This window comes from Lolium rigidum, chromosome 2 (assembly GCF_022539505.1).
Source record: "Lolium rigidum isolate FL_2022 chromosome 2, APGP_CSIRO_Lrig_0.1, whole genome shotgun sequence".
Taxonomy (NCBI): Eukaryota; Viridiplantae; Streptophyta; class Magnoliopsida; order Poales; family Poaceae; genus Lolium; species Lolium rigidum.
Window position 1 is genome coordinate 102,279,549 of NC_061509.1, and position 24,326 is coordinate 102,303,874.

A 24,326-nucleotide genomic window follows, 5' to 3' on the forward strand; every position below is an offset into this window, starting at 1 on the left:
GGCTTTCACGCATCATATTACAAATGCTCTCATAAAAGCTAGAGAAGAGAAACTAGAGCGCGAAGCCTCTATTCCTAAAAAGCTAGAGGATGGTTGGGAGCCCATCATTAAGATGAAGGTTAAAGATTTTGATTGTAATGCTTTATGTGATCTTGGTGCAAGTATTTCTGTTATGCCTAAGAAAATTTATAATATGCTTGACTTGCCACCGCTGAAAAATTGTTATTTGGATGTTAATCTTGCTGATCATTCTACAAAGAAACCTTTGGGTAAAGTTGATAATGTTCGCATTACCGTTAACAATAATCTTGTTCCCGTTGATTTTGTTGTCTTGGATATTGAATGCAATGCATCTTGTCCCATTATATTGGGAAGACCTTTTCTTCGAACTCGTTGGTGCTATTATTGATATGAGGGAAGGTAATATAAAATATCAATTTCCTCTCAAGAAAGGTATGGAACACTTCCCTAGAAAGAGAATAAAGGTACCTTATGATTCTATTATTAGAACAAATTATGATGTTGACATTTCATCTCTTGATAATACTTGATACACACTTTCTGCGCCTAGCTGAAAGGCGTTAAAGAAAAACGCTTATGGGAGACAACCCATGTTTTTACTCCAGTATTTTTGTTTTATATTTGTGTCTTGGAAGTTGTTTACTACTGTAGAAACCTCTCCTTATCTTAGTTTTGTGTTTTGTTGTGCCAAGTTAAGCCGTTGATAGAAAAGTAAGTACTAGATTTGGATTACTGCGCAGTTCCAGATTTCTTTGCTGTCATGAATCTGGGTCTAATTCTCTGTAGGTAGCTCAGAAAATTATGCCAATTTACGTGAGTGATCCTCAAATATGTACGCAACTTTCATTCAATTTGAGCATTTTCATTTGAGCAAGTCTGGTGCCATTTTAAAATTCGTCAATACGAACTGTTCTGTTTTGACAGATTCTGCCTTTTATTTCGCATTGCCTCTTTTGCTATGTTGGATGAATTTCTTTGATCCACTAATGTCCAGTAGCATTATGCAATGTCCAGAAGTGTTAAGAATGATTGTGTCACCTCTGAATATGTCAATTTATATTGTGCACTAACCCTCTAATGAGTTGTTTCGAGTTTGGTGTGGAGGAAGTTTTCAAGGATCAAGAGAGGAGTATGATGCAACATGATCAAGGAGAGTGAAAGCTCTAAGCTTGGGGATGCACCCGTGGTTCACCCCTGCATATATCAAGAAGACTCAAGCGTCTAAGCTTGGGGATGCCCAAGGCATCCCCTTCTTCATCGACAACATTATCGGGTTCCTCCCCGAAACTATATTTTTATTCCATCACATCTTATGTGCTTTTTCTTGGAGCGTCGGTTTGTTTTTGTTTTTGTTTTGTTTTGAATAAAATGGATCCTAGCATTCACTTTATGGGAGAGATACACGCTCCGCTGTAGCATATGGACAAGTATGTCCTTGGTTTCTACTCATAGTATTCATGACGAAGTTTCTCCTTCGTTAAATTGTTATATGGTTGGAATTGGAAAATGATACATGTAGTAATTGCTATAAATGTCTTGGGTAATGTGATACTTGGCAATTGTTGTGCTCATGTTTAAGCTCTTGCATCATATGCTTTGCACCCATTAATGAAGAAATACATAGAGCATGCTAAAATTTGGTTTGCATATTTGGTTTCTCTAAGGTCTAGATAATTTCTAGTATTGAGTTTGAACAACAAGGAAGACGGTGTGGAGTCTTATAATGTTTTCAATATGTCTTTTATGTGAGTTTTGCTGCACCGGTTCATCCTTGTGTTTGTTTCAAATAAGCCTTGCTAGCCTAAACCTTGTATCGAGAGGGAATACTTCTCATGCATCCAAAATACTTGAGCCAACCACTATGCCATTTGTGTCCACCATACCTACCTATACTACATGGTATTTTCCCGCCATTCCAAAGTAAATTGCTTGAGTGCTACCTTTAAAATTCCATCATTCACCTTTGCAATATATAGCTCATGGGACAAATAGCTTAAAAACTATTGTGGTATTGAATATGTAATTATGCACTTTATCTCTTATTAAGTTGCTTGTTGTGCGATAACCATGTTCACTGGGGAACGCCATCAACTCATTGTTGAATTTCATGTGAGTTGCTATGCATGTTCGTCTTGTCCGAAGTAAGGGCGATCTACACCGAGTTGAATGGTTTGAGCATGCATATTGTGAGAGAAGAACATTGGGCCGCTAACTAAAGCCATGATTCATGGTGGAAGTTTCAGTTTTGGACAAATATCCTCAAGTCTCTAATGAGAAAAGAATTAATTGTTGTCAAATGCTTAAAGCATTAAAAGAGGAGTCCATTATCTCGTTGTCTATGTTGTCCCGGTATGGATGTCTAAGTTGAGAATAATCAAAAGCGAGAAATCCAAATGCGAGCTTTCTCCTTAGACCTTTGTACAGGCGGCATAGAGGTACCCCTTTGTGAAACTTGGTTAAAGCATATGTATTGCAGTGATAATCCAGGTAGTCCAAGCTAATTAGGACAAGGTGCGGGCACTATTGGTACACTATGCATGAGGCTTGCAACTTATAAGATATAATTTACATGATGCATATGCTTTATTACTACCGTTGACAAAATTGTTTCATGTTTTCAAAATCAAAGCTCTAGCACAAATATAGCAATCGATGCTTTTCCTCTATGAGGACCATTCTTTTACTTTCAATGTTGAGTCAGTTCACCTATTTCTATCCACCTCAAGAAGCAAACACTTGTGTGAACTGTGCATTGATTCCTACATACTTGCTTATTGCACTTATTATATTACTCTATGTTGACAATATCCATGAGATATACATGTTACAAGTTGAAAGCAACCGCTGAAACTTAATCTTCTTTTGTGTTGCTTCAATACCTTTACTTTGAATTATTGCTTTATGAGTTAACTCTTATGCAAGACTTATTGATGCTTGTCTTGAAGTGCTATTCATGAAAAGTCTTTGCTTTATGATTCACTTGTTTACTCATGTCATACACATTGTTTTGATCGCTGCATTCACTACATATGCGTTACAAATAGTATGATCAAGATTATGATGGCATGTCACTCCAGAAATTATCTGTGTTATCGTTTTACCTGCTCGGGACGAGCAGAACTAAGCTTGGGGATGCTGATACGTCTCCGACGTATCGATAATTTCTTATGTTCCATGCCACATTATTGATGTTATCTACATGTTTTATGCACACTTTATGTCATATTCGTGCATTTTCTGGAACTAACCTATTAACAAGATGCCGAAGTGCCAGTTCTGTCGTTTTCTGCTCGTTTTTGGTTTCAGAAATCCTAGTAAGGAAATATTCTCGAATTGGACGAAATCAAAGCCCGGGGGCCTATTTTTCCACGAAGCTTTCGGAAGTCCGAAGACGAGACGAAGAGGGCCACGGGGTGGCCAAACCCTAGGGCGGCGCGCCCCACCCTCGGCCGCGCCGGCCTATGGTGTGGGCCCCCGTGCCGCCTCTTGACTTGCCCTTCCGCCTACTTAAAGCCTCCGTGACGAAACCCCCGCACCGAGAGCCACGATACGGAAAACCTCCCAGAGACGCCGTCGCCGCCGATCCCATCTCGGGGGATCCAGGAGATCGCCTCCGCACCTCGTCGGAGAGGGGAATCATCTCCCGGAGGACTCTACGCCGCCATGGTCGCCTTCCGGTGTGATGTGTGAGTAGTCTACCCCTGGACTATGGGTCCATAGCAGTAGCTAGATGGTTGTCTTCTCCCCATTGTGCTATCATTGTCGGATCTTGTGAGCTGCCTAACATGATCAAGATCATCTATCTGTAATTCTATATGTTGCGTTTGTTGGGATCCGATGAATAGAGAATACTTGTTATGTTGATTATCAAAGTTATGCTTATGTGTTGTTTATGATCTTGCATGCTCTCCGTTACTAGTAGATGCTCTGGCCAAGTAGATGCTTGTAACTCCAAGAGGGAGTACTTATGCTCGATAGTGGGTTCATGCCCGCATTGACACTGGGACAGTGTGATGAAAGAAGGTTGTGTTGTGCTCGTTGCCACTAGGGATAAAACATTGATGCTATGTCTAAGGATGTAGTTGTTGATTACATTACGCACCATACTTAATGCAATTGTCTGTTGCTTGCAACTTAATACCGGAGGGGTTCGGATGATAACCTCGAAGGTGGACTTTTTAGGCATAGATGCGGTTGGATGGCGGTCTATGTACTTTGTCGTAATGCCCAATTAAATCTCACTATACTCATCATGATATGTATGTGCATTTTCATGCTCTCTTTATTTGTCAATTGCCCAAGCTGTAATTTGTTCACCCAACATGCTGTTCGTCTTATGGGAGAGACACCTCTAGTGAACTATGGACCCCGGTCCAATTCTCTTTACTCGAAATACAATCTACTGCAATACTTGTTTTACTGTTTTCTCTCGCAAACAATCATCTTCCACACAATACGGTTAATCCTTTGTTACAACGAAGCCGGTGAGATTGACAACCTCACTGCGTTTCGTTGGGGCAAAGTACTTTGGTTGTGTTGTGCGGGTTCCACGTTGGCGCCGGAATCCCGGTGTTGCGCCGCACTACATCTCGCCGCCATCAACCTTCAACGTGCTTCTTGACTCCTACTGGTCCGATTAAACCTTGGTTTCTTACTGAGGGAAACTTGCCGCTGTGCGCATCACACCTTCCTCTTGGGGTTCCCAACGGACGCGTGTCGAACGAAAAGACAATACGTCAACCACGCGCATCAGCTAGTGCTATAAATTTGGCCTTTACAAAACATATTACAAATGCTCTCATTAAAGCTAGAGAAGAGAAATTAAAACTTGAAACTTCTATTCCTAGGAAGTTGGAAGATGGTTGGGAGCCCATTATTAAGATGAGGGTCAATGATTTCGATTGTAATGCTTTATGTGATCTTGGTGCAAGTATTTCTGTTATGCCTAAGAAACTCTATGATATGCTTGACTTGCCACCATTGAAAAATTGCTATTTGGATGTTAATCTAGCTGATAATTCTATAAAGAAACCTTTGGGGAGGATTAATAATGTTCACATTACGGTTAACAATAACCTTGTCCCCGTTGATTTTGTTGTCTTGGATATTGAATGCAATGCATCTTGTCCCATTATTTTGGGAAGACCCTTTCTTCGAACTGTTGGTGCTATATTGATATGAAGGAAGGAAATATTAAATATCAATTCCCGCTCAAGAAAGGTATGGAACACTTCCCTAGAAAGAGAATGAGGTTACCTTTTGATTCTATTATTAGAACAAATTATGATGTTGATCCTTCATCTCTTGATAATACTTGAGTTACACTTTCTGCGCCTAGCTGAAAGGCGTAAAGAAAAACGCTTATGGGAGACAACCCATCATTTTATTTCTGCAATTTTTGTTTAATATTTGTGTCTTGGAAGTTGTTACTACTGTAGCAACCTCTCCTTATCTTTACTTTATTGCATTGTTGTGCCAAGTAAAGTCTTTGATAGTAAGGTTGATACTAGATTTGGATTTCTGCGTGAAATAGATTTCTTGCTGTCACGAATTTGAGTAGATCTCTCTGTAGGTAACTTAGAAAAATCAGCGAAAATTCATGAGTGATCCTCAGATATGTACGCAACTTTCATTCAATTTGAGCTTCTTCATCTGAGCACGTTAAGTTCCTCTAAAAAATTCGTCTTTACGGACTATTCTGTTTTGACAAATTCTGCCTTTTATTTCACATTGCCTCTTTTACTGTGTTGGATGGATTTCTTTGTTCCATTAACTTTCATTAGCTTTAGGTGATGTCCAGAAGTGTTAGGAATGATTGTGTCCTCTCTGAACATGTGAATTTTTGATTATGCACTAACCCTCTAATGAGTTTGTTTTGAGTTTGCTGTGGAGGAAGTTTTCAAGGGGCAAGAGAGGTGGATGATACAATATGATCAATAAGAGTGAAAAGTCTAAGCTTGGGGATGCCCCCGTGGTTCATCCTTGCATATTTCAAGAAGACTCAAGCATCTAAGCTTGGGGATGCCCAAGGCATCCCCTTCTTCATCGAAACTTATCAGGTCACCTCTAGTGAAACTATATTTTTATTCGGTCACATTTTATGTGCTTTACTTGGAGCGTATGTATGCTTTTTATTTTTGTTTTTGTTTGAATAAACTCGGATCGTAGCATTCTTTGTGTGGGAGAAGGACACTCTCCGCTTTTTCATTTGAACACTCTGGTGTTCTTAGCTTTACTTTTAATGTTCATGGCGAAGGTTGAAAACTGCTTCATTCATTGCTATTTGGTTGGAAACGAGAAAATGCTCCATGTGGTAATTGGTATATTGTATTGAATAATTTGATACTTGGCAATTGTTTTGAGCTCTCAATTAGATCATGTTTAAGCTCTTGCATCATGTAGTGTTGAACCTATTAGTGGAGAACTACCATAGAGCTTGTTGAAATTTGGTTTGCATGATTGGTCTCTCTAAAAGTCTAGATATTTTCTGGATAAGGTGTTTGAACAACAAGGAGACAGTGTAGAGTCTTATAATGCTTGCAATATATTCTTATGTAAGTTTTGCTGTACCGGTTCATACTTGAGTTTGCTTCAAACAACCTTGCTAAGCCAAAAGCCTTGTACTGAGAGGGAATGCTTCTCGTGCATCCAAAACCTTGAGCCAAAACCTATGCCATTTGTGTCCACCATAACTACCTACTGCATGATATTTTGCTGCCATTCCAAGTAAATTGCTTGCGTGCTACCTTTAAAATTTCATTCTTTGTCTTTGCAATACATAGCTCATGGGAAAATAGCTTAAAAAACTATTGTGGTATTGAATATGTTGCTTATGTATCTTATTTCTTATAAGTTGCTTGTTGAGCGGTAACCGTGTTTCTGGGGACGCCATCAACTATTACACCTTTGTTGAATATCATGTGCGTTGCTATGCATGTTCGTCTTGTCTGAAGTAAGGGTGATTTATCATGATTAAATGGTTTGAGTATGCATATTGTTAGAGAACAACATTGGGCCGCCAACTTAAGCCATGTATCATGGTGGAAGTTTCAGTTTGGACATTAATCCTCAATCTCTTATGAGAATATTATCTCGTTGTTGAATGCTTAAGCATTAAAGAGGAGTCCATTATCTGTTGTCTATGTTTTCCGGGTACGGATGTCCTCAAGTTGAGATCTATCAAAAACGAGAAATCAAATGCGATCTATCTCCTTAGACCTTTGTACAGGTGACATAGAGGTACCCCTTTGTGACACTTGGTTGAAACATATGTAATGCAATGATAATCCATGGAAATCCGAGCTAATTAGGACAAGGTGCGAGCACTATTGGTATTCGATGCATGAGGCTTGCAACTTATAGGATGTCTTATGCATAACACATATGAATTATTACTACCGTTGACAAAATTGTTTCTATGTTTCCAAAATAAAAAGCTCTACCACAAGAGCAATCTCTGCTTCCCTCTGCGAAGGGCCTTTCTTTTACTTTATGTTGAGTCAGTTTACCTACTTCTTTCTATCTTAGAAGCAAACACTTGTGTCAACTGTGTGCATTGATTCCTACATACTTGCTTATTTGCATCATCATATTACTTTGTGTTGACAATTATCCATGAGATAAACATGTTGAAGTTGAAAGCAACTGCTGAAACTTATATCTTCCTTTGTGTTGCTTCAAAACTTTCTACTAAGAATTTATTGCTTTATGAGTTAACTCTTATGCAAGACTTATTGATGCTTGTCTTGAAAGTACTATTCATGAAAAGTCTTTGCTATATGATCAGTTGTTTAGTCATTATCTTTACCATTGCTTTGAATCACTTCATTCATCTCATATGCTTTACAATAGTATTGATCAAGATTATGATAGCAGCATGTCATTTCAGAAATTATCCTTGTTATCGTTTACCTACTCGACGGCGAGTATGAACTAAGCTTGGGGATGCTTGATACGTATCAAACGTATCTATAATTTCTTATGTTCCATGCTAGTTTTATGACAATACTCACATGTTTTATATACACTTTACATCATTTTGATGTATTTTCCGGCACTAACCTATTAACAAGATGCCGAAGCGACAGTTCCTGTTTTCTGCTGTTTTTGGTTTCAGAAATCCTACACAGGAAATATTCTCGGAATTGGACGAAACAAAAGCCCGAGTCCTATTTTCCAGGAGCTTTCCGGAAGACCGAAGGAGATACGAAGTGGGGCCACGAGGTGGCGACACCACCTGGCGGCGCGGCCAAGGAGGGGCCCGCGCCGCCCTATGGTGTGGGCCCCTCGTGAGCCCCCCGACTCTGCCCTTCCGCCTACTTAAACTCTCCGTCGTGAAAACCCTAGTACCGAGAGCCACGATACGAGAAAACATAATGTGACGCCGTCGCCGCCAATCCCATCTCGGGGGATTCAGGAGATCGCCTCCGGCACCCTGCCGGAGAGGGAATCATCACCGGAGGACTCTACATCATCATGCCCGCCTCCGGATTGATGCGTGAGTAGTTCATCCTTGGACTATGGGTCCATACAAGTAGCTAGATGGTTGTCTTCTCCTCTTGTGCTATCATGTTTAGATCTTGTGAGCTGCCTATCATGATCAAGATCGTCTATTTGTAATGCTACATGTTGTGTTTGTTGGGATCCGATGAATATGGAATACTATGTCAAGTTGATTATTGATCTATCATATATATGTTGTTTATGATCTTGCATGCTCTCCGTTGCCAGTAGAGGCTCTGGCCAAGTTGATACTTGTGACACCAAGAGGGAGTATTTATGCTCGATAGTGGGTTCATGCCTCCATTGAATCTGGGACAGTGACAGGAAGTTCTAAGGTTGTGGGTGTGCTGTTGCCACTAGGGATAAAAACATCAATGCTTTGTCTAAGGATATTTGTGTTGATTACATTACGCACCATACTTAATGCAATTGTCTGTTGTTTGCAACTTAATACTGGAAGGGGTGCGGATGTTAACCCGAAGGTGGACTTTTTAGGCATAGATGCATGCTGGATAGCGGTCTATGTTCTTTGTCGTAATGCCCTAAGTAAATCTCATAGTAGTCATCATAATATGTATGTGCATTGTTATGCCCTCTCTATTTGTCAATTGCCCAACCGTAATTTGTTCACCCAACATGGTATTTATCTTATTGGAGAGACACCACCGGTGAACTATGGACCCCGGTCCATTCTTTTACATCTGAAATACAATCAACCGCAATCTCTCGTTCTCTGTTGTTCTTCACAAGCAAACATCATTCTCCACACCATACGTTTAATCTTTTGTTTACTGACAAGCCGGTGAGATTGACAACCTCACTTTGTTAAGTTGGGGCAAAGTATTTTGGTTGTGTTGTGCAGGTTCCATGTTGGCGCCGGAATCCCTGGTGTTGCGCCGCACTACACTCCTTCACCAACAACCTTCACGTGGCCTTCATCTCCTACTGGTTCGATAAACCTTGGTTTCTTACTAAGGGAAACTTGCTGCTGTACGCATCACACCTTCCACTTGGGGTTCCCAACGGACGTGTGCTTCACGCGTTATCATTGCTTATCTCGAAAAGTGGTAAACTAACGAAAGTTATATGATAACCTGGGGCATATGCATAAAAATTACAGATTAAAATTCCTCTCTGGCTATTTTTACGAATTTTTATGGTAACAACACAGAATCTGTTTTCAGGACAGCAACTTCCCCAAACATTACTTTCTTCCTATTAGAGGCTATTCTTGGCACAAAAACGAAATAAAAATGATAAGGACTATAAATGGGTTGTCTCCCATAAGCGCTTTTCTTCAACGTCTTTCAGCTAGGCGCAGTAAAAATGCGAGCATCAAGTATTATCAAGTGAAGAAGCATCAGCATTATAAATGGTGGAAGCCTTGCGCATGCCTATCTTATTTTTAAGCTTTTTCATAGGGAAACAATGAGAACCACCTTGTGGGGTGGTGAAGATCATGATACCTTTCCCAACATCAATCCTTGCTCCCAGGATTTTTAGCAGTGATCGCCCAAGCGTGATTTGTCCTTTTCCTACACATTCAATGACAAGATAATCAGTGGATACCATTCTTCCTAAAAAAATTGTATGCACTCCTTCAACAATTCCAATGGGTAATATAACAACATTATTGGTAAGAGATATTTCTTCTCCTCCCTCAGAAAGTCCTCAAAGATTTAAAGACTCGTAAATATCTCTAGGCATAAGGCAAAATTCAGACATAATATCACACCGAGCATAAAAAAAATCACCACCTATATCAACTTTCACTGAAGGGAGCCAATTTGTGGGTTCAGAATTTATTGGAACTTGATCATATTTCTCCCGAAGCATACTATAACATTCGTTCAATCTAGTTGTACTTGTCTCAAGAGTGTTTAATCTAGTAAAAATGATCACAAGGGATGAATCGAAATTACTAGGTGAGCTATATGTTGCAGTCAACTTTTTTTATGTCATTAAAAGCTTGATCTCCATCACAAAGAAGGAAATCTCCTTCAGCTACCGTATCCAAAGCATATCTATAATGCAGAATAAGACCAAAATAAAAGCTACTAAGGAGCAAATTTGAAGTCATTATCGGTTCAGTTTTAATGTAAGAACTATTAATTTTAGACCAGACATCCTTGACACTCTCCTCACTCCCTTGTTTGAAAGTGAAAATCATCTCCTCGGGCGACAAAATAACAGGAGCATACATTTTAGCAAAATTAAAACTAAGCAACAGAAATAACAACTATAATAGAAACTATTTTTTGTGTTTTAGATATAAAGACAACTATAAAAGTAACTAATATTTTTTATTTTTTTGATATAATAAAGCACATAAAACAAAATAAAGTAAACTAAGCAAACTATAACAAAGTAAAGAGATTGGAGATGAGAGACTTCCCTTGCAGAAATCCTCTTTCTCCTCGGCAACGACGCCAGAAACAACTTGATGGCGGGTGCTCGTCGTATGCGGACACGCTGTTGGGGAACCCCAAGAGGAAGGTGTGATGAGCACAACAACAAATTTTCCCTTAGTACGAAACCAAGGTTTAATCGATCAGTAGGAAAAAGGCGTGACTTCTGAAGGTGTTGCTGGCTGACTAGTGGCATGGCGCACTACCGACATCAGCAACAACGTGGAACCTGCACACAACACAACCAATGTACTTTGCCCCAACTTACAGTGAGGTTGTCAATCTCACTGGTTTGTTGAACACAAAGGATTAGACGTATCAAATGGAAGGAGATGTTTGCAGAAAGTAAACAGAACATAATTGCAGTTGAATTTATCAGTAAAGGAAGAAGGACCAGGGTCCACAGTTAACTAGAGGTATCTCTCCATAAAGAAATAGCATGTTGGGTGAACAAATTACAGCTGGGCAATTGATAGAATATCGACCATACATGACAAGATGATTACTATGATATTGGATATTGGGCATTACAACATAATACATAGACCGTAATCCAACTGCGTCTATGACTAATAATCCACCTTTAGGTTAGCGTCCGCACCCCTTTCGAGTATAAGGTTGCAAGCACTAAACCATTGCATTAAGCAATATGTGTAAAGTAAACAATAGAATTACTCTTGGATAAAACATTATTGTTTTCTCCCTAGTAGCAACAACACATCTACAACCTTAGAAGTTATACAGTCACTCTCCCAGAAAACTAGAGGCATGAACCTTGTATCGAGCATAAATACCCCCTCTTGAAGTCACAAGTGTCCACTTGGCCAAAGTTTCTACTAGCAACGAAGAGCATGCAAGATCACAAATAACATATGACATGAATATATATAATCAATCTCAACATAGTATTCAATATTCATCGGATCCCAGCAAACCAAACATACATGATTACATAAAGATGATCTTGATCATGTGGGGCAGCTCACAAGATCGATACATGAAGGACAAAGTGGAGAAGACAACCATCTAGCTACTGCTATGGACCCATAGTCCAGGGATGAACTACTCACACATCACTTCGGAGGTGGGCATGGTGATGTAGATGCCTCCGGGGATGATTTACCCCTCCGACAGGGTGCCGGGAAGAGCTTCTGAACCCCCGAGATGACGCCGCGATGAAAATTTTCATGGATGGAGGCTCGGGTATCTAGGGGTTTCCCGAGAAGATGTATAAATAGGCGGAGGATTCAGGTCGGTGGGGCGCCTGGTGTCCCCACACCTATCCTAGGCGCGGGCCAGGCCCAGGCCACGCCTAGGGGTGATCTGGGTGCCCTGGTGCGCCTCTTCGTCCCCCCTCCAGACTTCGTGTTCGTTTCGGTAAAATATTGACTTTGGCTTTTGTTTCGTCCAATTCCGAGAATATTTCTTGTACAACTTTTCTGAAATACAAAAATAGCAGAAAACAGGGAACTGACACTGTGGCATCTTGTTAATAGGTTAGTGCCGGAAATCCTGTAAAAGTGCAACGAAGTGTAAACAAAACACATATGAATTGGTGTAAAACAAGCATGGAGCATAAAAAATTATAGATATGTTTGAGACTTATCAGTCATCCAATTAGCTTGCAAGTATGTGACTGGCTCACAAGGTATGTCATATCACGGTACGAGTAAAAAGTACTTATCGGTAACGAGGTTGAACTAGGTATAGAGATACCGACGATCAAACTTCGGATAAGTAAAATATCGCAAGACAAAGGGAATCGGTATCGTATGTAAATGGTTCATTCGATCACGAAATCATCGTTGAATATGTGGGAGCCATTATGGATCTCCTGGTCCCGTTATTCGTTATTGATCAGAGAGGTGTCTCGATCATGTCTGCATAATTCACGAATCGTAGGGTGACACACGTAAGGTTCAATGTTGTTTAAGTAGATATAAAATATGGTATGGAGCTCGAATGTTGTTCGGAGTCTCGGATAGGATCTAGGACATCACGAGGAGGTTCGGAATGGTCCGGAGAATAAGATTCATATATAGGAAGTCATTTTTCGGGGTTCAGGAAAAGTTCGGTGTTTTGACCGAAGCTTCTAGAAGGCCGTTCTAGAAAGATCGGAAGGGTTCCGAATATTATGGAAGGTTCCGTAAGTATCCAGAACGACTCGGGCTGTCTAAGGAAGTCCGGAGGGTTCCATAATAGGTGTATCCACATTTTCCTTAAGGGTTAAGGAGTTTCCCCTAAGGCAGATTCGGATTTGGCAAAAGAGTCCTAGTTCTAGTAGGTTTTGGACGACCCAAGGACCTTTTCCACTTATATAAGGAGGGCAAGGGGAGCCCCAAGAGGGGTACAAGCTGCAGCCCAAGCTCCCTCTCCCCAAACCCTAGCCGCCCCTTCCTCCTCCTCCCTCTTGCACGGCTACGGCGAAGCCCTGCAGGATTTCTCCACCACCACCGCCACCACGCCGTCGTGCTGCCGGGATTCCGAGGAGGATCTACTACTTCCGCTGCCCGCTGGAACAGGGAAAAGGTCGTCTTCATCGACACCGTACGTGTGACCGAGTGCGGAGGTGCTGCTCGATTGTGGCACCGTCAAGATCTTCTACGCGCTTTTGAAAGCGGCAAGTGATCGACTATATCCACCACGAGATTTATCTCATTAACGCTTTGCGATCTTCGAGGGTATGTTGATCTTCACCTCGTTGCTACCATCTACTAGATTAGATCTTGGCTTCTTATTCGTTCTTGCGGTAGTAATTTTTTATTTCTATGCTACGAATCCCTACACTCTGGACTACGGGTCCATAGCAGTAGCTAGATGGTTGTCTTCTCCAATTTATGCTTCATGTTTAGATCTTATGAGCTGCCTATCATGATCAAGATCATATTTATGTAATGCTACATGTTGTGTTTGCTGGGATCCAATGAATATTGAATACTATGGTTGAGATTGATTATATACTTGTCCTATGTTATTTGTGATCTTGCATGCTCTCCGTTGCTAGTAGATGCTCTGACCAAGTATGTGCTTGTGACTCCAAGAGGGAGTATTTATGCTCAATAGTGGGTTCATGCCTCTAGTAATCTGGGAGAGTGACAATAACTTCTAAGGTTATAGATGTGATGTTGCTAATATGGAGAAAACAACAATGCTTTATGCAAGGATAATTCTATTATTTACTTTACACACTTTGCTTAATGCAATAATCTGTTGCTTGCAACTTAATACTGAAAGGGGTGCAGATGCTAACCGGAAGGTGGATTATTAGTCATAGACGCAGTTGGATTACGGTCTATGTATCTTATTGTAATGCCCAAATGAATTTAATAGTAATCATCTTGTCATGTATGGTCTTTATCCTGTCAATTGTCCAACTGTAATTTGTTCACCCAACATGTTATTTATCTTTATGGAGAGATACCTCTAGTGAACTGTGGACCTGGTCCTTTCTTTTACACTGATAAAACCATTTATTGCAAACACCTATTCTGTTTAAATACGAAAACACTGTTCTCTTTATTTCACTACAAACAAATCTCGTTTTCCACACTGTATGTTTAATCCTTTGTTTTCAGCAAAACCGGCGAGATTGACAACCTTACTATAAGTTGGGGAAAAGTATTTTGGTTGTGTTGTGTGCAAGTTCCACGTTGTTGCTGACACCGGTAGTGCTCCCTGCCAAAAGTCAGCTAGCAACACCATCAGAAGTGATTTCTTTCTCCTGCTGGTCGATTAAACCATGGTTTCTTACTGAGGAAAAACTTGCTACTGTGCTCATCATACCTTCATCTTGGGGTTCTCCAATGGTGTGCTTTGCACAACATCAATGTGGCCGCACTGATAACGCAGTTGCGGAGTTTTTAGTTTCCATTATGCAAAACTCCCATGAGATTGATCTTTAAATAAATATTTGTTGCTGACCAGTTGTTAAGTAATGTAATAACCCTATTGCGGTGCAGGAAACCCATACATCAAGCATCATGGCCTGTGCGGCAACTGGGGGGTGGCCTTGGCCTGAATGGCCAAGACGAGCTTGATCTCTTCCTAGGCTGCGGTAACGGCAACTGCTTCGGCCTTCTTTGCCCTTACGACAACACGCTAGGCACCACACTTCTTAGTATCAAGCACCCTATTTTTCGGCATCAACTCTTTCTTCGAGACGTAGGCCTTGACTTTGCGGCTGACAGTAGGGTAAGGTCCATGACGGTGGACGTTCTTCATGGCTGGGGTGGTGACGTTTGGTTAGAGATTTGGAAGCGGCACCGGGGAAAATTGAAGTACCAGTAGTGAGAGAAGGAGTGGCTTTGTGTGCCACTGAGAGGTGGGGCCTAGGAACAGAAAAGGGGGATGCACGCAGACGCGATTCTTTTTTGCGTTGGTGAATTTCGAGCCTAAATTTAAGGTAAGAATATCTCGTCGCGAACAATTTAATCTGTTTGCGTCGGACCGCTGAATAAAATTTTCATATCCTTCTGCCTGCACAAACCAAAACAAAGAGACAAAGTTTGTTTATGTCTAGCCTCACTTAGAGAATGTACAATCGGAGGTGCTTAGAAAAGTAAACTTGTTTTTGGCTTTGTATTTATTTCTTGATGCCAAACTAAATACCTCTCATGTACAAATTAGCATCAACCCTCATGAAAAAAGTTTGGTTTATTTTTCTAATCACCATTCTAAGGGCATCTCCAACGGGGCGATGCAACCGAACATTGCGCGACGGGTTTGCATCCGCACGGACCAGAAATGCGCCTGCACCTTGCTCTAGCGGGGCGACACATCGTGTTCGGGCCGTCCGTGGAGACGCAAACGCGGTGCAAATATGCGGCACGTTTGCGTCTCTGCGGACGCTGCGCGGTCGTGCCGAGCGTCCGCTCGCTTCTCCCACGGGCCCGCCTGGCAGCGACCCTGGCTCGAGCCAGCGCGAATTAAAGCAGAGCAACTACCGGGGAGGGCAACCACCGGAGTGGCGACCGCGCCGATCGATGCGCCAACCGCCGGAATGGAGCGGGAACCGCCACACAAGAGCAACCGCAGACCTCTTCGTTATACGCGCCACCATTAATCCCCGCTGAATAAAACCCCTGCGCCTGCTCTAATTTATGTCCAACCGGCTGCCATTGTTCTTCTTCTCCAACACCGGCTAGCCACCATGAGCAACATGTCGTTACCATCAGACACCGACAACGAGGGAAAGCCAACGGGATGGCGGCATTGGTTGGATAGGGCTGCCACGCCGAGCAGCCCTAGCTCCTTGCCGACGGAGGGCGAGGAGGAGGGGGCGCCGTTGGCCTCAACGACCAGGACGAGGAGGAGGACTCAGAAGCAAGGTGGGCACAGCTGGAGCCGCTGGAAGCGGTGGACGACGCGGTGGCGGCAAGGAAGGAGGCAAGTGCCCGGGCGAGGACGCAAGCGCAGGCGCAGGCGGAGGCTCGTTGTCCGATCACCGACGATAAGGAAGACCCCAATGACCACTCGTCGGAGGGAACTCTAGCTCGTCGGACGCGTCGATCGGTAGTACCTCTTTGGAGGAGGTGATGAGCAGGAGGTGCATCCGTGAGGATGACGAGGCGGGGCCTTCTAATAAGAAAGCCAAGAATTAGTTAGTTTAAAATTTATTTGTTCTCGCCTTTGTTCTCTAGTTTGTATGTTAAATTTGTTTGAACTTGTTTGATTCGACAAAGCATGGCATGATCAAACAATGTATAGATTCTACTCCCTTGGATCCATATTACTTGATACTAAAATGGATATATCTACAACTAAAACGTGTCTAGATACATCTATGTTAACATCAAGTAATATGAATCGGTGGAAGTACTAAGTTTCTCCAAAATGCGTCGGACCGCTAGGGTTGTTCCCGATGCAAACGGACAATTTACGCCTTGCAGTCCACGAGGCTATACAAACGGACGCGCGCGAATAATTTAGATGCCCGAAATACGGAGGTGAGCCCCCGTGGAGAAGCATCTTTCATTCTACATGGCATTAAGAAGGTCCAACGTCCATGTATCAGTACAAAGGACTAACAGTGTACTAAAAATAGTACAATGACCAGATAAGATTCCCCTTCCCCTCCCCTAAAAAGAAGAAAAGATTCCACTTAAAAATGAGGAGCCAGAGCACCTTCCTGCAAACCCGGAACTAAAATCAGAGCAATACCATCCACCTCCTCACCCTCTTCGTCCATTCCCTGATCCTGATTCCCCACTCGCTCACGGTCTTCCCCGATTGTTCCAAGAATCAAGGAACCAGCCACGAGCCAGGACTGGGAAGGAGACCTGCCGGGAAGACAATGCTGGAGGGGAAGGCGCTGGTGGAGGACACAGACATGCCGCCGCGGATGCAGGCGGCGGCCACGTCCGCCGCCTCCCACGCGCTCGACCTCTTCGACGTCACCGACTGCCGCGCCATCGCCGGTCACATCAAGACGGCACGTCCTCTTTCCGCCCATCTCTGTTTCTCCAATTGGGCTGTCGTTGCTGAAGATCTGGTCTTGATTCGCCGGAGCTGTGTGGCAATCCACGTTTTTCCCCCGCAGGAGTTCGACAAGCGGTACGGCGTCGGGTGGCAGTGCGTGGTGGGCGCCAACTTCGGGTGCTTCTTCACCCATTCCAGCGGCACCTTCATCTACTTCTCCCTGGAGCGCCTCACCTTCCTCCTCTTCAGGGCCGCCGCCGTTGCCGCGGCTTCCTAATACGTCGGCGAAATCTTGATCTGCTATTGCCCAACCTGGAGGGATTCAGTCGCCGGCGACGACGGATTCGATTTCGAGACGTGCACTGCCTCCTTCAGAGATCACCCATGTATGCTCGCTCAACTCAAATGCGCCCAATTTTGTACATAGACAATGTTTTGGTCTGTTGTGGAATTTAGCAAGCTCTCTGATGATGTTCTTCATCTAGATTCTATCCGTTTCGACTTGTGAAGGTGCCACATTTGTTCAATATCTACTTTCGGTCCAGTTCTTTTTATTTACCAAAACTAGGAAATATTCATGGACGTGTAGATGCTATGTATAGATGGGGCGTGTGAGGCTGTGAGCTGTGAGATGATTCTCGGCTGAAGTGAATGATGCGCCCGATCGTTGGTCGATGACAGTTGAGGGCTCTTAGTCGTGTGAAAACGAAAGAAGAACACCTGCACCATGACATCGATTGGCATGACAAAATACGCAAGAAAACGAGTTGATTAAATGATTTTGTTCCGTTCCATTTTAAGCTCAAGGTCTAGCTGAAATCGCAGCGCATGACAATGACCAGGGAACAACCCAGCTGCGATGATTCCATCACCTAAATGGAACATCTTGTGGCTTTGTCAGTTCTGCAATATTTAGTTTAGTGGCATATGTACAACCGGTAGAAACTGAAGTGGCATAAAACCAATTAACCTTTTTGTATACGTGTATCAGCTCTGACTGGACGGCAATGCTGGCTCAGGGGTGGAGCTTTCGCTCTCTTTCTTGATCCAATATCACGGTGGAGAGCTGTACAAAATATTACCTTGACCCTATTTTTATATTTAGGCGCCTCATGTCATCTCAACGGCGCCCCAAATCTCCAACACTTAGGGCGTGTTTAGCCATTAGCAATACTAGATGATACCCCGCGCGTTGCCGCGGCAAATAAGTTTAAATAATTTGAGAATTTATGTGCAAATAAAATAGGAAAACATTCCCTCAAAGGAAAGTAAGGAAATCACCAAGATATGTTTTAAACGTTGTTGTAGATATAAAGTGAATCATTCCCAAAAAAAAGAATAATAACAAATAAACAGCGATGAACTTCTCTAAAGAACCTTTCAAAAATGTTTAAAACGACTTGACTCAATTTTGACATTAGTGTATACGGAGAAGGAAGGTTCACAATAAACAGTTAACACATTACTTCTGATATTTTCAATACAAAATATGCACACAAAAAAAGTTCATATTGATTAGAAGCTGCCCGTCAAAAATAAAGATGCATACATACAACAGGTAGTGCAAGTGAAAAAAATGCATAGTTGTAACGTATAAACAACAATTTCTGAAATCTGCAGTAGTAGATCAGTTTGTCATATGTAAATATCCGGCGTTCATATAAAGCTATGTATTGCTGAGTGAACTATAAAATCCTCGGTGCTAAAATAGAATGTTGTAGACCATATGAATTCAGCAAGATATAGATACTTAGACGACAGGACCACACAACATATCGTTGAAGATATTTCACTCACACGGATTGATATACAGTGTTAAACTGCAATATGAACAATTAAAATATTAAAATGTCATATTGTTTTATACAACACACTGTCTATTTAAAAGATTGGTACCTTTTAATCACTACGCAAGATAGAGTATACCAGTCAAGATACGATGATAAACATAACTCATCAAGTGATGTGTGACATACTACATGCTTAATACAAACTTACTTAACACGTATATCTCCTCATGTGCTAAACAACTAACAAAATTATCCGAAGCCTTCAATAGCTTCAGGCGCTGCTAATACAGATGAAGAAATTCAGTACTTAAAATGCTTTATGACCACATAGTATAACAAAAAAACAAAGAACAGTAAATCACATACACAATATGGTGGCATGGCTAGCTAGTTTGTTTACCAGCAAAAAAAATGACATGCGCACTCACGCAACTTCAAATTAGTTAATGTGAACCCCATGCAATGATCTTCCACCTGCAACCTCAATCCTAGCATTAAGATGACTAGTGGTTGGGGCGCCCCATGGGGCGCCTCCTCGTTGGTCAGGTGCAGTCCAATCAACGGCCAAATTTTTTCCATCCAGTTTCAGTCAATTCAAGTCATCTTAGACACACAACAATCTCCCCTCCCTCACCGGTAACTGAAACCGAGGTTGCGCTTGGTTTCTGATTGATTTCCATAATCTGCAACTTGAAAAACTTGTTTACAACAATGCTTACCAGAAAATAACTTGACAGAAATACAAGTGGCTGATACAGGTAACGATGGTTACATGAGTTTACTTTTACATACAAGGTTCAAACTGTGCCTGAACCAATTAGCACAGATCAGGCTAATGGTACTGATGGTGTACACTGACAAAAGGCGCACACACAGAGCAAACGGATGTCAGCAGCTGTACCTGAAAGAATCAAGGAAGCTGGAACAACAGAGGTGATGTATTGCATCAACAGGGAAGGGTTCCTAGCTTCTCAGTTGTTTCTCCATAGAAGTGGCATGGACGGCGAATCAAACTTTGTCTGTAGTCCGATGAAAGAGCTGGTGTGTGAACATAGAGAGATAGAGGCAGACGTAAGTACAAGAAGAAAATCGGTAAGAAACAAGTACAAGATATTGTTTTGAGGGTAAAATAGGTATTACAGAGTACAATATATTTGTAGGCAGCCTCTGCTACAACTCATGTAAGAACAAGAAAACATGGAGCAGATGATGACTTGCACATTCCCTATTGGACAGAAGTACATATGTGCCCCTAACAAGTTCACTGCCAGCAAACACATTATGACTACTGTTTATGTGATCCTTAAACAACTCCATAATTTAGAAAGGAAGAAACTTTATCAGGGTGGTGGTAGCAGTAGCCTAAACTACAAGCAAGTGTTGACAAAAACTTAGTCAAAATTCCACGGAATCAAACAGTCCCTACATGATACCGGACAATTAATATCAAGTGGTAGATGCTTTCCCAGATATGCATGCTATCAAACAAAGCAACTATCAGCAAACAGAGCATAAAAACTGACACAGAGAGTCCCACTACATTGCCAGATAGAGAATATAATATCCACAAATGAGGGTCAAATATTACCAGGAAACTAAGTAAATACCTGAGCTTCTTGGACAACCATGGCACCAAACATACAGCTAACCTAGGACAATGAGGTTCAATCTGATTATTTATTTCCTATAGGTTTCAGCTGTTCTTTTATTTGAATGTAGAAACATAGCTAACGAAGGAAACAAATAAGCTAGATATGGTACCATCTAGATGGTATGTTGAAAGAACGCTGCTAAAAGTACGACCCTTTTCTGTCTGATACTTGTACGACATTCAGATCCAGGTATCCAGCCGTGTGCGCTTTGATCATTGTACAATCTCATGGTGCAGAAAAGGATCAGATGCACGTCGTACAGGAGAAGTTCGTACGCACAACAGTTTCAATATTGAAATGGCATACATTTCTATAAGCATGGTACTAAGAATCAAATCGTAGCAATCATCTTGCACATGCCTAGCGACTTAACAATAGAAATAAAAGGCACCAGGGGCTAATATGGTAAGGTAAAAGCAAGATAGCACCTTGATTCAAACTAAGTTGGTGATTATACCATTCATTCATCACAAAATTTCGAACCATCCTAGCTTCTTCCCGAGATTGCTTCAAGAAAAACCAAAGGGATGGAGATGAACACCCTAATTTACACCTCTTCACCATGCATCTGAATTTATCATTTATTTGCATAGCAATAGTCGTCATATCTTTGGATGATCAGAGAAACTTTGTAGAGCAGAAACATAGCAACAAAGTCGAGTATGTTTTAAAATAAGAAACATAGCAACAAAGCTAGTCCTAATAGCAATAAAAGGATGGTACCAAAGAGACAAGTGAAAACCTGTTCTTAGCAAAAAGAGGTGCAACCAAATTACTTTATTTTGGCCAGCACAATGTGGCTGATGGTACCGATGGCATGGGTGATGACATCAGCTTTGCGAGCCATTGTTGCCCAGATAACATGAACATTAGGCTTGTTGGAGCTGACCTTGATGGTGCTTAAATCAGAGATACAATTACAGCATTGTCTAGCATGATGTCACCGCACTTCAAGCTGCGGCAGATCACGGATGAGTATGTGCGTTCTGCAAGATCAAGCTACTACCAACACCGCTGCTGCCTCACACTTCATCACATAATCTTTTCCACCCACCGACCCCGATGATACCTTGACCAGCCATGGCTAGACACAACCTGTGAAACAAATAATTATATTTTTTGCATTATTAAAAGGGGGTGCACCACTCAGATTGAGACTGACAAAGAGTTCTAGAGCCCCAGGAGTCCCTATTTGCAAAAGGCATGACCGCGTGATGACAAAAAGTTCTAGAGCCCCGGGAGTCCCTGTTTGCAAAAGGCCGGACCTGTAGATATAGATATTGCATCCAAATTAACATACATATCTCTACAAGAAATTAAGAGGAAGCACAAAGCCACCTCATTGTTGTTAGGTTATTGGAGGATTGAGAATCCTGAATCGTTATGATGCCGTATTTATAGGAAATACATGTGCGGCATAGCTGTAGAAAGGCAGAATAACCTGTATTATTCCTCGAACTTTTTTTGAAAGGTTATTCCTATAACTAAAATAAATAATTGATGACGTATTAGCAGCACACAACTAAGATGACATTCTAACAGGAGATGCCGAGACATAAAATACAAACTGATGTGCACAGTATACCCCAATGAAATGATTCCAAATCTCCCAATTTTTACACTATTATATCTCATGGATTTAACAAATCACATACTATCTAGCTTTCTATCCTAAGTTTAACCCCATACTATCTAGCTTTCTTTCCTCTATTAATCTACCATTCCACCTATTATTCTTTGAAGCAGATACCAACAGATTATTAAAGAGATTAATAGAGTTTGATTATTGCATTATCCATCCTGTACAGACTCGGCATCAAGCCACCAACCATATAAATTCTGCTAACCAGAGGCACCTGGCACAAAAATATACTAAAAAAAACTGAACGCTGCATAAATTTCCCCATTTGTTGCTCCAAAAAAAAATCGCAGCTACCAATTTTTTGTTTGCATTGCTCCTTTTATTAATTTCCATGACTAAGCATGTGTTTCAGGGAGGCCACATACCGAGCTTTCTACTGGTTTCACAAGTAGACTATGGCAAGGAGGATACAGAAAATAACATACATGGGTTGTCAGTGCAAGAAATATGACGTGGGAAGATTTTTGCAAAACAGAGACATCTCACATCTACATGACTAACGTGATAAAGTTAGTCAAGGTTCGCAAAGCAAGCAAAGTTCTTTGAGTTGCGTTGACCAATATGTGATCAATGTCTAGATCTAAACTTTAACTTTCACAAGTAACTGTTTATTTCATGTAACTTCCACTAGTAAAATAATTACATCGCTACACAATATGGAAGACACGATTGAGGAAACCATATTTAGGAGAGTACGCTGCATAGTGCATAGATAGGATTGGAAAACAAATAATACAAGCAAACTTACATGAAATAAACAACTGATGTACCTGGAAACAGAAGGCTCCCAATGTGAAAATATACGAAATCCAAATGCATCGAATGCCCCCAAAAAAAGTCCACAACAGTACTTGATTCTTTTTTTTATTGCTTCCCCTGCATAGAGCAAGATAGACAAAGGAAGAATTAGTGTCAATGTGAAAACCTGAATATGCATAAAGAGAAATTAAAAGAAGCATGTGTCTAGTACTTATATGAGCCAAAAGAAGCTGGTAAAGTAATTTTAGGAACCATCAACGATCACAATGAAATGATTAATTGCTTGCACATGTTATCCCCTCCTAATAAGTTGCAGTAGGCACACATGTTTTTTGCCCAAGATTCTAACTCGCATCAATGATAATGAGGAAATACGGTAGGGAAACACCAAGATTCAGAGAGGATTTGGTGGAAGCGTGGAGGAGATGCAAACCTGAAGAACAAATGCCTGGTCCAATGGATGAGGATACGAGGCCATATCTACAAGCCAGAATCTAAAATTGAGAGCATCCAGGAAAACAGAAGAAAGGAATAAAGAATGACATATAGCAGCCACGGATTAGTATGCCACCTGTGTTATTGGCATCGACTCAATGGAATCCCAAGTTAAAGTAGGTGCTGATTTGCCATCCAGCAAGCAGAGCTCGCACTTGGTAACTTCTCGTCGCAGCCTCATAACCACCGGGCCTTTGAAGCAGCAGCTGAGGCAAGGGAATGAAACTGAAGGAGAATAAGGAGAGGACAAAAACGAGGAACATCGAATGGAAAATGTTTTCCTCACCAGCGATGTCGACGACGGCCTTCCGGGAGGCAAGAGTCACCGTAGCCGCAAGCCTGCACGCTCACAATGTGTGGGGCGAGGAATCGTGGCGGGCCAGTGTCCGGGAAGGGGCTTCTCCACCGAGGACGACGAACCCTGTATAGAGGCCTCTAGCCTGCGAAACCCTCGTCATGGCTCCTGCTGCACAGCTTGTCCAAACCTGCACCGACGGCGCCCGCATCACGCACGCAGACTCTGCTCTTCCTCATCGGCTGGCATGTCCTCTGGTCCTTCCTCCGTCGGCCCGCGACGAGGGATTTCAGCCGCCGCCGCCGTTGTCCTTTTGTGTGAAGGCGAGACAGGGAGGAGGGATGG

General features: G+C 41.9%; 2 protein-coding genes across 11 annotated transcripts; one reads left to right on the forward strand and one right to left on the reverse strand.

The window, feature by feature from the left end:
- The first annotated feature begins 17,064 nt into the window (after positions 1-17,064).
- LOC124687021 (dynein light chain LC6, flagellar outer arm-like) lies at positions 17,065-17,801 on the forward strand. Its single transcript, XM_047220878.1, has 2 exons — positions 17,065-17,361; positions 17,470-17,801. Exons 1-2 carry the CDS (start codon positions 17,224-17,226, stop codon positions 17,623-17,625), a joined length of 294 nt encoding a protein of 97 aa, XP_047076834.1. The 5' UTR covers positions 17,065-17,223; the 3' UTR covers positions 17,626-17,801.
- Positions 17,802-19,325: 1,524 nt separating this feature from the next.
- On the reverse strand, positions 19,326-24,326 carry LOC124692170. 10 transcript variants are annotated; one of them, XM_047225488.1, is made up of 6 exons: positions 23,973-24,326; positions 23,763-23,911; positions 23,625-23,685; positions 23,203-23,308; positions 21,953-22,055; positions 19,823-21,885 (listed from the first exon to the last, which is right to left on the reverse strand). In XM_047225488.1, the coding sequence occupies exons 2-6, from the start codon at positions 23,865-23,867 to the stop codon at positions 21,823-21,825; spliced, it is 438 nt and encodes a 145-aa protein (XP_047081444.1). In that variant the 5' UTR covers positions 23,868-23,911; positions 23,973-24,326; the 3' UTR covers positions 19,823-21,822. The 10 variants fall into 10 exon arrangements, 2 of the variants coding, with proteins under 2 accessions (XP_047081444.1, XP_047081445.1); XR_006999365.1 differs by adding an exon at positions 19,326-19,821 and having other exon boundaries at positions 20,040-22,055; positions 23,625-23,911; XR_006999368.1 differs by having other exon boundaries at positions 19,823-22,055; positions 23,625-23,671.